Source organism: Syngnathus scovelli, chromosome 6 (genome assembly GCF_024217435.2).
Source record: "Syngnathus scovelli strain Florida chromosome 6, RoL_Ssco_1.2, whole genome shotgun sequence".
Classification (NCBI taxonomy): Eukaryota; Metazoa; Chordata; class Actinopteri; order Syngnathiformes; family Syngnathidae; genus Syngnathus; species Syngnathus scovelli.
Window position 1 is genome coordinate 13,720,244 of NC_090852.1, and position 15,642 is coordinate 13,735,885.

The 15,642-nt window shown below is 38.5% G+C and overlaps 1 protein-coding gene across 1 annotated transcript in view; it reads right to left on the bottom strand.

Annotated features, from left to right (window-relative positions):
* The window catches only part of necab2 (N-terminal EF-hand calcium binding protein 2), a 60,611-nt gene that overhangs the window by 18,232 nt on the left and 26,737 nt on the right, over positions 1 to 15,642 (bottom strand). The window contains exons 6-8 of the mRNA XM_049724288.2: positions 7,563 to 7,699; positions 6,562 to 6,686; positions 717 to 796 (exon numbers count right to left, since the gene is read on the bottom strand). Coding sequence (XP_049580245.1) covers positions 717 to 796; positions 6,562 to 6,686; positions 7,563 to 7,699 — 342 coding nt within the window. The remainder of the gene's footprint in view (positions 1 to 716; positions 797 to 6,561; positions 6,687 to 7,562; positions 7,700 to 15,642) is intronic.

Consider the following 15,642-nt stretch of genomic DNA (forward strand, 5'->3'; position numbering starts at 1 on the left):
TGTGTCAATTAATTTTGTGGAAAAATATACAGAATTACTCGCACTTAATAATGGTTTGCGGTTTTGTGCTATCGTTGAATCACACTTTTTGGTGCAAGATAGTTCGTTGCAGTGGAAAAAAATTAGGTCATTTTGTTTGCTTCATATGATATGGCGTTGGGTTGGGATCGTGGAGCTTTTATACGAGAAATAAATTATGATTATAATATATGAGAAATAAATGATTAAAAAACTGAAATATAGCAAGAGCACACGTATGCACATTTGCACATATTTTGTCCATATCTAAAATGGCATTTTTGTCATACATGTACTCCTTTTGCCTCCTTTGTCTGTCTCAAGAACTGGACATTGCGTTTAGTTATTCATAGCTGATTCTGCTGTTGTGGTTCACTCGTTCAGAAACAGCTGAGTCTGCTGGATATCCATTAGGCTTAACATGTTCTCTACTGGACCAAACAGCCCTCTCCTCCCCCTCCTCCTTTAGCAAGCAAACCTGTTTCCATGCTCCTCAATTATGGATATGTTTTAGTCTTCTTGCAACTACAGCTTCAACGAATGGCAGCAATATAAAAAAGAATGGCTAAAAACAGATAACATCAGACTTCATGTAACTGGAAGGGCACATCAGTCTGTAGACACTAATAGTGAGTGAATAACAGGAGGAGGGCAGACAAATAGACGAGCAGTTTGTGCATGTTTGGGTGGGTTCTTACTTTATTCTCCAGTCGTCCGATGAGTTCAGACAGGCGATTGATTTGAGCCTCGAGACCCTCTTTCCTTACCTCCACTGCACCTGCAGAACATATACATGCACATACATGGATAAAAAAAAAAAAATAGTTTCAAGATGATGCCGACAGCTTTGGAGACAAACTGCAGTCTTGCATTTCATTGCCCTCTCAGTTTATTGAAGAATAAACAAGTCATTTATGAAATGCTGCAAATCCATTTGTGACAAGTTAATTGCAACCACTGCAGTCCATCTGATGTTTCATTTGCATCTGCATTACTTAAACAATTTTAGCAGCTAGTTGCTGCGGGGAAAAAAACAGACTTTGGTTATGTTCGATGGAGGTACAGTTAAACAAAACATCGCAATACAGACAATAATGAGAATGTCCCTGCTCTGTCACCAGTCATATGTATATAATAGTATATAATACAATGTAGTTTTAAATCACTATAAAACAAATACAATCACATGCATGTTGTAAGAGTAACATATTCACATTTGATCAGATATTGAATTTTGAGTCATAGGATCAGATGGAAAATGGCTGTATAGTACACAGAAAAGACTTTAGAACACAACCATGGTAACAAACTCTTTTTTCCATCAGTCATATTTCTGATCTTACATGTTCAGGGAGATGTAACCTCGAATAAATCAAAAGCATTTTGTGTCTTTCTATCATAGTCATTTCTAGTTGGGCAGTGAGCTGAGTGCAAGCCTGGAAATAATCACAGTTGCCCTGAAAATATCATTTCAAGCCCATTCCCAGGGAACCACACAACATTTTAACACTTTGTCTAGAGCAAACAAACAAACAAACAAACAAACAAACAAACAAACAAACAAACAAACAAACAAACAAACAAACAAACAAACAAACAAACAAACAAATAAATACAAAATGCACACCCTTGTTGACATAAAAAACGAGACCAAGATAAATTATTTAAATATGTTTCACACCAATAATGTGGGCAGGGGAAGTATAAAACAAACTGAGACAATGCACAAGTGTGCATATCATCTTCAAGTTAGGCTAACCTCCCAACGAATGTGGGGAACTGGTTCTGGCCCCACATAAGCAAAGTTGAACTTTTGGGCTATAATTCAGAAATATATGTTTGTCAGAAACATAGTATTTACCATTACCAACAGAGTGGCATGGTGACCTCCAGGCCTCTGCTGGGAAGTTAAAAATAATATTTGGGAAAGCCTTTTAACGAGAACTGAACTTCAGTAGGTTTATTTAGAGGCACTTTAGATGGTGAAAGGTTTTTAACCATTAGTTTCAATGTGATTGGTTAATTCTGAACACAACCACACCCACAGTTAGAAGAGCGTGCGCACACTTGTGCAATCCTAAAATGTTATCTAAATGGTTACTCTTTACCGGTACTTCACCCTCTCAAATATTTCTCTCTTTTTGCAATTAAGTTGTAAAGTTTATAGGGCGCCGTTATGGTGGAAAAAAATGTTTTTTTTCTTGGTCTAATTTATTTTTAGTACAAAAACCTGGCTTTTGTGGGTGTGTAGACGTCTTATTAAATCAACTGTATATATCATCTCATGCCCGACACACACGTCACATTACTGCTCATGCACTCCTAGTTAAAGGCCATGTGTATTCCGTTACTTTGTATTTGTGACGATCGTAATGACATCAAAGTTGAATCTAACCTAATGCAATTGTCAGTTTTTCATGAATGGCAGGAACCCAAATAAATTGAGAAAAGATCATTAATCATTGCACCTCTTTGGAGTAGCTTCCCCCATTCCTGAGTGCAGTGTGCTTGTGTTTCTTTGCACTCATCACCCGTTCCAACCCCCACCTCATGCTCTCTCCTGATCACCCTTCCACTTTCTTTCCCCTGATGGCTCCCTGCAGCTAATCAGAGAGCTGACTGCCCACTATTCATTAAAAGCTTTAACAGCCAGTCAATTAGCAGCTACCTTCCTCCACACCAACACACACAGAAACTCATCAAATAATCCAGAGCATGTAGCCATGGAGGCTCTTGTACCTTAAAGCCCAGTGGTCATTGATGAAAATGAGTGCCCTGGTCAATTATAAAAGTGAATCAGGAATTACAGCTTTCAAAATGAGCAGATGGTTGAGAGGAGCAGGCCACCTATTGACTCTCTACTCTATTAAAATATACTTTCAGTTATTCCATATTCACCCCATTTAACATTTTTACGGCATGCCAACCCAGCAGCCTAATGTTCATGTCATTTACGTGCAGTCATACTTAAATTAGCTAAAGTGGAACTGTGCACCTTCTATTTTATCTACAGTATTAGGCAGGTCTAGAAATTAGTTTACAAACGCAGCCATATGGTAAAACTGGTTGAATTTGTGTTACAATAGATGACGTGTCGGGCAACTTTAGGTACATTGTAGGCATAAGAACGCTCATCTCACAATTTTCACGGTCTGGGTGGTGGATATGTCATGTTAGATTTCAGTACTCTCTAACTTGTTTTATAGTGTATCTAGTCTTTCTAGTTCCTAATTATCACTCAACTCACAATTATAGTGTATTTTTCTATGCAAGCTTAGGCACGGAATTAAAATATGAAAGGATGATTCAAACTCTGCTGCTCCTGAGTTTCCATAGCAACCACTTTATAAAACTGAAAGGGCAACTCATTTATGGAATGTTGTATTTCAGTTATGAGTGCATATGAAGAGTCAAGGTGTTGTCGGATAGCTTGACGACCAAGCATGGTAGAAAATAATATTTGCATTTCAGCTGACCGTCACCAAGACAAGCACACAAAACAAACAACTACTTTAGCACACCAATAATTTAATTCCTTGTTGTAACTACTGGGTTTTTAGTGCAAGAGTTCTGAGATTACTTTTTTTCATTTTAAGAATGAATTCAGACTACCACACAACAAATAGCACAAATGCACAGCAGTCGACATTTTGGGGAGTACAAGTGGTACCAAACCTGTCCTGTGAATATCCTTGGACGGCTGAGGGTTACCTATTGAACTACATTCAAGCAAGCAATGTGCCCAAACAGGATTTTCGTAAACCCCAAACAATTAAATGCAACAGATTTTAAAAAATACAAAGGAGATGCAGTATGCCATTGCACAGAAATACAATACAGCAAAGTGGATGCTCAACCTGGAGTTAGCTGTGGATATTTTTAGCTCTTCAATTCTCTTTCCCCCACTTTTGCTCTCAGCTTTGATCTTTAGCCAATCCATCCCCTCTCCCCTGCAATTCCACTGCCTTGCATATTTATCTTGCTCCTGATCAAGTTACACACTTTGCACTGTACAGTGGCTACAGTATATCACTAGCACAAAAGGATGGGTGTCTGTGCTTCCTATGTGAGCAATAACAAGACTAGTTGAGAACATGAATACAGTGAGGAAATATATATTCAAATGCAGTTATCAATAACTTCAGATTCTGTCATGCTTGAGAGTGTTGCATAATAATCCAAAAACTTTTTCCATGTTAAAAATAAAATACTGTCACTGCCATTGTGTTAGCTAAAGTTGAATACGAGACACCTAAATGCAAGACTCTGAAATATCATACCCCTTGCTATTTATTGTGGCGGTCAAGTACGGAGAAGACAACAGCATAAATTGACTAAAAAGAATTTCCACAGGCTTTATAGTACAGCATCAATCAATCATAGATTTATACTGTGCCCAACACAAAAACTCCGAGTGAGGTCAAGCATCAAATTACTGTTTCAAGTTCTCTACTATTACAATTTCACACAAATCTTTAAGCGCTCAGTGATTGGTGTTTCCCTAAAGGAAATTGGGGTCGGAGTTCACGTCAGTATATTTTAGCAGCTAGAGGATGAAATTTTCTTCACTGCTAATTAATATTTCTTTGTTTGCTCTCTCTCGCTCTCTGTCTCTCTGTCTCTCTCTCTCTCTCTCTTTTCTTGGTAAATTTTGCTAAATCAGTACAACAATGACAAAATTATTTGAAGATTTTTTTGGTTCAAATGTATTTAAAAACACTGAATTTTTTTTTATAGCCAACCTGTTTCTTCTGCTTTTCGTTGAGATATTTCTACATCTTAATTTTGGTTAACCTTTGGTAAATTTAATTGACTGGACATACTTTTGAATGACACAGACCTGTCTATATGCAGGAAGATCCCACAGTTGCTGGTGAATATCAGAGCCCTTACCAAGTATGAAGTTAAATCAATTGACTAAAGACCTCAGGGACAGAATTGTCTGACGCCATAGATCTAAGGAAGGTCAGTGGAAAAAAGTAAAAATAAATCCACTGCTTCGAAGGTACCGGTGAGCACAGTGGCTTTGATAAGCCAAAACAAGTCAACCAATCAAGCATGCATTGTAGAGTGGCCACATGCCAGGCAGTTTTATAGAAAAATGTACAAGGCAGCTGAAGGACTGAAATTATTGAGAGCCAAAATTGGCTTATCTGATGAGACAAATACTGATCTCTTGGCGTTGAATGCCAGATATCATGATTGGAGGAAACCAGGCACTGCTTATCACCTTGGCAACGGTCTCCCTTCAGTGAGTCATGTTGATGGCAGCATCAAGTTGAGATATTTTTTAAGTGGCAAAAACTGTAAAACTATATTATTTCTCCTTCAATGAAATTATGTAGAATGTTTTATTATCTTTGTGTCTGTCTGTTCATAATATATAGAAAGTATTTTGTATAGAATGTACAATAAAATACAGTATGTGGTTTTAAAACATCTTTTCAAGGAATACAATGGAGTGCAAATCATTTAATTGAATATAACAGTGCTTCAAGTAACTTTTAAGAGTACCCACTATTTAGCCGGTGTTTTGCCAACACAAATTTATCATCTTGTTAACGACACAATTTTATAAAATTAAAAATTAGTGTGTCTTCTTGAGTTTCTGTCTTTATTCATCAAACATAAAGTTGGTGTCTGTGTTTTGTTTTCTATTTATTTACATTTATCAAACATAAACTTTAAGTAGAACAATAAATATAAATGAAACAGTCAATATAAAAATGAAGTATACACACACACGCACGCATGCACGCACACACACATGCACACACACGCACACACACACGATTGAGACAACTGGCAACTTTTTGAAATTGTGCGTATTGAGAAAACTGGCAACTTTTTGAAATTGTGCGTATGATGGATAATTTCTCCCTTTTAAAGAAACATCTTTATTACATCTAACTACAGCATTTGGCACAACCACAAATAACGATGTGTCCATGCTCTCTAATATTGTATGCTTGAAGATAAAAAGTAACTTTTTTTTTCTTATAAACAGATTCAATGATTTGAGTTAACCAACTGGATTTGTCCAATTGATTGGCTCTACCACAATAAATCATGTTCAGTCAAGCAGACAAGCAGGCTATGTGGGTTGGCTATGGCCACTGTGAGGGCCACCGGACTCACCCTGGCCAGATGGCTCCATGCGTCAGAGACTTTCTTAAAAGGGAACAAATCAGGAGGTAGATGTTTGTCTTATTTGCTCCATTTAGAGGATATTATGAGTTATTGCAGAGTAAAAATTCACTGACATTAAGCTTATGCAATATTGTCATACATTGTATATATTGATATAACAAAATGTTGGTATTGAGGTCATCATTATCTTGATGATGATGATGTAATGTTATCTGGGCATCTGAGTTAAGTGAATGCTAAACTGCTGAGTGTCAGTCGAGCATCTTTCGTCTAATGATTGTGGGCGTGAAGGTGATCATACAAGCACATGATGGATGGGTCCAGCCATAAAATACAAGGAGGCATTGCAATCTGATTGTGTGTCTGTGCGTGTATGTGTGTGTGTTTGTTCACCTGAGGCAGTATTGATGGTCCTGACAGCCTCCTTTGCACTGATTCTGTTATTAGGGGGATAATCAGGAACAACGCTGTCATGACGCCTCTCTGACATTCGGGGGCTCGTCTTGGCTGAAATGTGGCTGAAATGGAATGGAATAAATTACTGAAATGTATTCATCTTGGCCAAATCAGAAAGCCAGTTTTTCAGTGCCCTGAAACCCCTTTCACATAGACGAAAGCCAGAACCCCATAGGACATGTTTGTTTTTCAAATTAGAGTACATATGACAAAGAAGATTCTTTTGATTCACTTTCTACCGAGTGTGCTGAAGCCTATTTCAGCTCACTTTGGGTAAGAGGATAAAATGTACCCCTGACTGCTTGCCTGTTAATCACAAAGCACATACAACGTACAGTTACATTTACATCTATGAGCAAGCGTCAATAATTAACATGTTTTTGGAATGCTCAAGGAAGCCAAAGAAAAACAGCCACACAAGGGAAGAGCATATGAACTCGTATAAAAATGCCCGAGTTGAGACTTTCAATCATGAGGCAGGCACAATAACCAAATGCTCAACTGTTCTGCCAGAAAGATGATATGCAGCACAGACTGAAAATAGTTTTCAGTGTGTTTGCGTGAATAAGTAGTGAAGAAAACATGCTGTTTAAGAGGTGTGGTAGGAAAGTTTCAGGACTGGTGTAAACAAACACATTTCAAAGATTTTCCCTTTGACGTTCATAATTCACATCCTTCTCATCCTCGAGGGATTGTTCCAGAAACTTTCACAGCTTTGTCGTCATGGCCATAAGGATGTCGTAGGATCTCTTTGTAGACGTGTTGGTTGATTGTATGGACCACAATCAAAAGGTTGGATTTGGAATACGACTTTTGATATCTATCCAGGGATTTTTCTGACACGCCTCATATAAAATGCAAGCCATAATTATTGTTTGAAATCTAGCAACATAGCCCACTGTACATATTTTTGACAATATATTACACTATAGACTCACCCTGACTGGCTGTGTTGCTCATCAATGGCATCCACAGCACTTTCCACAGAATTCAAGAGAGACTGGATCTGATTGGCTGATTCCTTCAGGAGAAAACGGGTCACAAACTGCTCCATGTTTGTTCCTCTCTCATAAACCTGTTGAAAGAATGGTACAGTTATGTAAGATTCAGTCTTTCATTTGGTTGGAAGTTAGGTTTTTGAGAATCCCATTTATATTTCTATCATTACTCTCTTTCAACTCTCTGCTTTTGAGAAGATATTGAAGTGCACATCTTGAATTTTTTCCATCCATCCATCCACTTCACAGTTGAATGTCATTTCATAGTCAACAGAATGCAGGAAGGCAAGAATAGCAACTCTCCAACATAAACCTTATTTATATAATATATATATTTATATGAATCTCAGCATTTGGCCTAGGGGCACATGAAATGGCGTAGTTTGTTTCATATTATATTTAAAAAAAAAACATACTAAGATACAATAGTTGTAACAGCTTCCCATTCACAGATTTGTAATAAAGAGAATTCAGTGTCGAGCAAGGCAATGGCGTTCTTCCCAGATCACTTTAGTGGTCTATCGAGGTTGTCTTACGTTGTCTTCGCCAGGGGCAGAGCTATGTGGTGGCCAATGCTGGCCATAGTGTGCCACCCCCGTGTCGGGGGAACATTTTGATGGAAATGATTCTGTGGTGCAAATAATTAGTTCCACCTTACTGCCATTTCCCCATGGTCACATGACAATGAGGTTCTGAGAGGCTCTGTCACCATATCTTTAGTTTGGCAATCTACCTCAATACTGTACTATGAAGCTGCACACAGAATATAAAAGAAAATATACATATACATCCAAGCATTAGGATGTGGAATTTAACAAACATACTTTTTTTTTAACTGAATTGTATTATAGTTGTATTTGATCTGATTTTCTTTTATAAACTTGTCTTTTGACACACAAACGAGTTTTACAGTTCAAAAGATCTCCGAGGACAACTCTGACGTGGCATGGGATGAAAATGGGTTATTTACAGTAATTATACTTGGATGTGAAGGGACTAAATAAGCAGGATAAAAAAAAAAATAAAAAAAATAAATCACACTCATGTTAAGAAGCCTGTTGGAACCACTCATGTAAACGTCATAACTGACTTCATTTGCACTCCAGAGAGTGAAGTCAACCAGTCATGTCAGCTTAACTGTCAAAAGTCACAGCGCAGTGATTCAGGGAGACAATTAAGTTCCAGTGTAGTCAGCCGTTCTCTGCTGCTCTCTAATCAAAAGACAAACACTCCCAGGAGACGCACATTCACACAGGCCACTCTGACGTCTATTATCAGAGTTGATGGCTTTCATAAAAAACTACACACAAAGGTCCGCCCATCATTAAACATGCACTCAAACAAAGAAAGCCACAAACATAGAATTACGCCCTGTAACTTCGTTCTCGAGAGCTGATTCCCAACCGTAGCCATCTATCCACCCCTTTGTCATGTCTGTGCTTTTTTCCCCCTGCCTCAGTAACAGAGTGACTGTTGGTGGGTGGATACTCTTGCGACACACCTCTAGCTGATTGTAATCGGCTGCCTTCTTAAGGCCACTGAAGCTGCTCACCTGTGTTGCCTGACAGTTTTCCCTGCTGAATGTACATATTGCTCCTTGTTTTTCTTTCCTTTGCTCAGTTTCGGTTCTTTGCCGTTTAGTTACCTGTAAATATTGTTGCCTTGTGTTTGTAGCAAGTGCTTTTTGTTGCTGTTGTTTTTTTTTTTTTTTTTTTTTTGAATGTTTTGCAACTTTGGCAGTTTTTATGTTCTTTTCTAATATTAGGGGTTACTGCTCTAAGGGGCAGCCGGGGTCTTGTGCTCCTTACTTTTAATATGAATCTAGCTAGATAGAATTAAAAAAACAAAAAACTTTTCAACAAAACAATAGTTTTTATGAGATCAGATAGACTCTCTGCAACATTAACTTTTGTATTGATTGTCTTGGGCAAGAAAGAACACATCAATATGGCACATTTAAAAAAATCAACAGCTTCAGAATCTTTTGGAGAGAACACCTCAGCAGTTTGAGATGTGGTGTTGCATTGCCTGAAGCTATTTGAAAAGCACAATAAAGAAAGTGCATTAACAGCAATATGCGAGTGTGCTACAGGATGGCGGAGAATGGCAGAGCGTACCCTAAACCACAGCTTTCCTCTGGAGAATTTAAATTCACTTATCTCTCAGCATCCTCTCTAGTCTCATGTCCTTCAACGGAGTGTGTACTGTATGGGAGAAGCAAAGTACATACTTTCCTTTTGGACTTAATGTATGTATTTTAGATAATGGCAAATTTAGGTTACATACATTACATAAAGCAACATTTTTTTTTCATCATTATGCAGTTGCAAAGTGACTACCACTGGTAACCACATGCATATGTGAAGATTTATAAAAATGTAGAATGAATACAAAAAGGTAGGACTCGTGTGGTGCTGAAGTTTTGAATACTACTTCATCGCGACATTGGATTACTACTTTGCTTTGGGATACAATAAAAGTGGTACAAAGCATGACAATCATTTGTTGTTATTATTGGAGTGTTATTGTATTTCTATTTTAACTTCTCTGTCTAAAGAATATCTACCTTTAAAAGCTTGTTATCGATTCCATAAACTATAAGAGTGTGAGTATGCTTATGCTCAGCGAGGGGTGTCCTTGTACGCCATTCAGTAAATGTGTAGGTCAATGATAGTAAGGGAAGCAATATGTGCATGCACCCACACACACACACACGTACACACAAAACTGTGATCCTGCTGGCTCAGTCAATTCTCTGAACAGATTAAATTCACCCGATCTCATTATGTTACGTTCATTTTGTAATAAGCAATAGAAAAGGTTGTGTTACTGAAGGCCATATTGAGGCTGGATGTGGGAGACTTGAAGTGAATGTTTTCAAAGAAGCTAGCCTCTTAGATGTGATGAGATGCGCAGAGGTCCTTCACCGATCACAACACATAACTACTGTAGACTGACATTCAGACTTTCTTCCTTTGAACTCCATACAAAAATGTGTGCAGGAAAACACACAAACACACACACACACGCACACACAAACACACACACACAAATGCTAATAAAATTGTGAAGAGGAGCTAATTGCCGGGCTAAGTTAAGGGGCCAAGTGTACATTCTCTTGGGTCAGTGATCTGTGTGAATTATAGATCACAGTGCTTCTATCTCAGGTTTTGTAGCTGGGCCCATGGGGCCCACTTGGCCGAGGGGAAAAGTATGATAGACGTGTGCAGAATTGCAAGATGGGAAGAAGCAGTATGAGGGTGTAGCACAAGCGCAATTACAGTATAGCAAAGCTTATTTAGAGTGTACACTGAAAACACCTTTTTTTTTTTTATCTGACAAATAGGAGTTTAGTGCTCTATTTTTGTAGGAAGTGCATGTGCCCCTTGGCACAATTGCCGATTGATCTTGATATTCATATCAGCCCAAGGCTATTTGTCAGATGGGTTTCAGCCAAGTTGGGTGGGCTGGCGCAGCAGAAGTGTGACGAGTGACAATTTGACAGCAGAATGATGTATTGCATTCTTATCTGTCAACAGCGGGCATCAAACCCTCGCCTTTGAATTATTATATTTAATATAATTATATGTATTATATTTTTAAAATCAACATACTGGGCGGAATAGCTAATTGGATAGTCACACTACTATTTGTGGGAGGGAGGGCATTGTCCTACCTCCTCCCAGAGTTGCACTACACACTGTGCTGGATTTATAATGATCACAAAAATAAGAGTCCAGAGTCAGCAGCTTGTCGCTTTACATCTGACTCACTTTCTCTTTTACAAACTTCAGTTAGAATGAAGTCGGGAAAATGTCAATTAAAAACAAATTGCAACAAGTTCCATTCCAACCTATATTAAATTGAATACGCTACAAGGACAAACTGAAGAAATTGTTTTTGGAAGTATTCACCTATTTTGAGTAAAAAGCCCACAAAACATTCCAAAAATCTGGGGAAGGGTCATGTTTACTACTGTGTTGCACATTTCCTCTTAACAACACCCCATAAGTAACTGGACACTAAATATTGAAGCTTTGCTTTCCCATTCTTGCTTGATGTACAACTTCAGTCGCTCAACAGTTCAGGATCCATATCATCATATTTTGCGCTTAATAATGTACCACATATGTTCAGTGGAAAATATGGTACCTTTCAGTGTTAATGGTGCTTTCACAGATGTGCAAGTTATCAACACCATGGAGACTACCCTCCCCTCACCTCGGACACATGTACACATGTATCCCTCACCCTGATAATCTCACAAATTAATAAAAAAAAAACAATCTCAATACGAGTGTCTAAATATGGAACCAAAAATTAATCGCCTGCTGGGCAGTGCGCCCTCTCAGGAGATTATATCTTAATCAATTAATTTGTGCTAATTTGGATTAGTCCATCTAAAGCCACAATTTAGGAATATGACCTACAACAGATGACTTCAAAGAGATTTATACAGAACACTGTCTTGTGTCTTTCATTGCCATTGCAAGCTTTTGCTTAAGTTAAGAACATGCAAAGATCAAACCTTGCACCGCTGAACTGTGAGGCAGACATGTATATATGTATAATGTATGTGCATGTGACTTTATGTAAGGAAAGATAGTGGAAAGTTATTTCTGTTTTTTTGGTCAGTTGTATGTTTATATCTAAATTAAAGCCAATATGAGTGCATTAGTTAATAAAAATCACAAGGAGAGCAGTTTGTATATTTCATCTTTAGTGTCACCTGCAGTGTGAAGCGTGAAGCTCTCTTGCCACTTTTAGTATCTTTACTATAGAACACGACTTGCATGAATTTGTGGATGTGAGTAAAAAAATATTTTTGAAAGATTACATTGTATTGTAACCCAGCAAATTTTTCTGAAATGGACAGCATGGCTGTGACATATGGTTAGCAGAGAATGATGAACTTTGTAACTAGCACTCCTACACAGCTATGCAAAAACAAATCAGCAAGTGGCTAAAAGAGTGTGAAAGTTGTTAAATAGCTACCAGCAGGTCAGAAATTCCCAGTCAGCCGAAAAGCCCACAAAACTGACAACCTGACAGTATCTGTACAGTGGCAGCCTTATGGGCTTTCGGGAAGACATGAGGACATGATGGAAGTGGCAGCATGGTCGAAAAAGACTGAAGATGCTCAAAGAAAATAATGGGAGGACAGAAAAGGGAAAGCGGGGACAAGAGAGTAAGGATAAAGAGAAGTGCCATTGCATTAAATCTTTAAGTGTCGAAACCTCCATCTGTTCTCTTTTCACCCAATTACCGAGCTCCATCTCTCTCTTCTTCACCCCAAAGTATGCTGCATTATTCATGCTTGGGTGTAACCTCATCAGTCAACTCAGCTGACAACAACTCTGCCAGGGTTCTCCCTTGACACACTAAGCTAAAGAATTTGTCATTCACATTCGCAACTACAGTATGTGCTGGCTTTCTCGCTCAAGACGGATTTGTTTAGAATAGTCTTTTAGACGATTAAACAAGAAGTAGGCATGCATCTTTCGAAAGCTAGTGGTGCAGCTCTGGCTCCTCCTTTGTAGCATTGCTGCTCCAACTCAGAGAGCACCTTAGTGGTGGCAATGTGGAAATGATTTGATTCCTCCTTTCATACATTTCTTGGAACACTACACTGGTTACAGTCAAGGGAAGCTGAGGTCTATAACGGCTGGCTTACGGTGAAAGGTGGTTACATCCTGGATATTAACCAATCAATCACATGCAACTATTCCTATGTACACACATGGTTTAGAGAGGTGAATCCCAACCAAGGCACGAGACCAGGGGTGTCAAACTCAATTTTTTTCGCGGGCTGCATTGTAGTCATAGCTTCTTTCGGAGGGCCATTATAACTGCCAACCCAAATAAATGTATGAGCACCTCATATTATATACAGTAAAAGCTACAACACAAATTGACAAATAACTCGTTTTCAAATCAGACGAGTAAAAACTGGTCAAATATTTAAAAAAACTGATATTATTAAAAGTGAAGACAATTTGCAATTCTAGTAATGACACACGAATTTGATGCACAATTTGTCTTCCCGGGCCACATAAAATTATGTGGCGGGCCGTATCTGGTCCCCGGGCCTTGAGTTTGACACCTGTGCACTAGACAGCTTCATACCATTTTAAATCACAGCTTCCTATGAGCATATCCGTTTTGTGGCTATTAAACAGGCCCAGATATCACACAAACTGAGTAAATAAAGACAAGATCATTATCAGTATCCGGAGTTTTTGTTTGGTGGTGTGCCCTGAGATTTGCCTAATCTAAGTGTATAACTTGACTCGGTAAAGAATGAGAAACACCGTTGTGGGAGGAACACACAGAAGCATAGCGCCAGGTCGATTTGACACAGCAGGGCTAATCATTGCACCAATGTGCTGCAGACAAAGTCAAATCAATGTCATTATACAGTGCAGTTGATATAAACTACAAAGTACAATTGCACCAATTTCCCATACTGTGATTTTTCTTTTTTATTACTATTATCTAATTCATTATGTTCAACAATGTAACAACAAATATGTTCCCTTTGGAATAACTAAAGTTTCACTCGACATATCATGCTGCTTCCAACACTAGCAAAGGTGCTGCGTCCAAACACTAGCAAAACGTCTAAGAATGCTGAATGCTTGATAAAATGTTATGTTTTGCCTCATGCTTGATATCATGTCGTATGTTGCCTAACGCTAGACGGATTGGATTATTGGAGAATGTTCTGGACAGAGGGAAATGTTTTGCGTAACCATGAAAAGATGTGGTTGAAAGCATGGTTAACTGAGAATATGAAAATAATAAGTGCATGGTATGTGGGGAGTAAAAGCTTTGCATGGAAAATAGATAAAACATAACCAGGAAACATTAACGGATTGAGTATTAATGAAATTGCTAAATGCAGCATGATCATAAGCTCATGTCCAGGATAACAGTTTATGTCACACTCAAAAGTTCACGTAACTCCGTACAAAATGACAAATTTGCAGGATGATGAAGGGATGATGTGCGCCAGAGGGTTGAGTGGATGTATGCAGAAGGTCGGTAGTGCAAGAATAGAGGAAAACGTTTACAGGAAGTAGACTTGGAGATAAAACCAGCAGAGGTGCCAGGGGGAGAATAACAGCCAAGAACCTGGCAAGAATCGCCCCTCACCGCATCAACCAACCATGGAATCAGCTCTCACTGGCATGTGCAACTTGATCTAAGCTGACCAAGGAAATTTGTCGTTGCTTTTCTGAATGGGGATTTTCTGCTCTTGAGCATTGTTGGATGAAAAGCTCAGTGCCGTGTTGTACTTTTTTGTGCTTTCTTAACAAGAATCGTAATCGAACTCAACCAACCTGTGTAAGTCTAATATTTGTTTCGGTGTCTTAATCTTTGATAAAAGAAAGAAAACGAGCACGCAGTGTGATTGGCTATTGGCTCTTGTAGTCAAGCGCACTTTCCAAATTGTGGACCAATTCCAACAAACCACATATCATCTTTTTATTGGGTGAGATGCTTAGCACATGATCCGACTGAATCCACTGTGTTACTCTGTTCTCCTTCCCATCTTTACTTCTTTACCACAACTAAAGCCCTCTTCACCTTTCTTATTCTTCTATTGATTGACCTTTGCTCTTCTTGCTCCCGTTATTGTATACTGAAATCCTCCTTCATCATGATCTATTTCACCGTAATGCTCGGGATGAAAGGCGAGGGTGACGTGCATGAGGTCGAGGCTCTGGCAGGCAATGGAGTCAAGATGAAGGATGAGAAAATGATAAGGAGGAAGGGAGGAAGTGAGGAGTCCAAAAATGTGAAGGAGAATGCTTTACAATTTCCCGAACAGATTTAGAAAAAAATGGTAAATAAGATGATAGGATAATAGGTGGAACAGATTTAGAACAGATTTAGAAAAAAATTGTTCATAAGATGATAGGATAATGTGTGTGCGTACATGTTGAAGTGCAGAAGAAAAACAATATACAGCTCATTAAAGGAAGCATTTATACAAGACAGGAGATTTAATGAATTC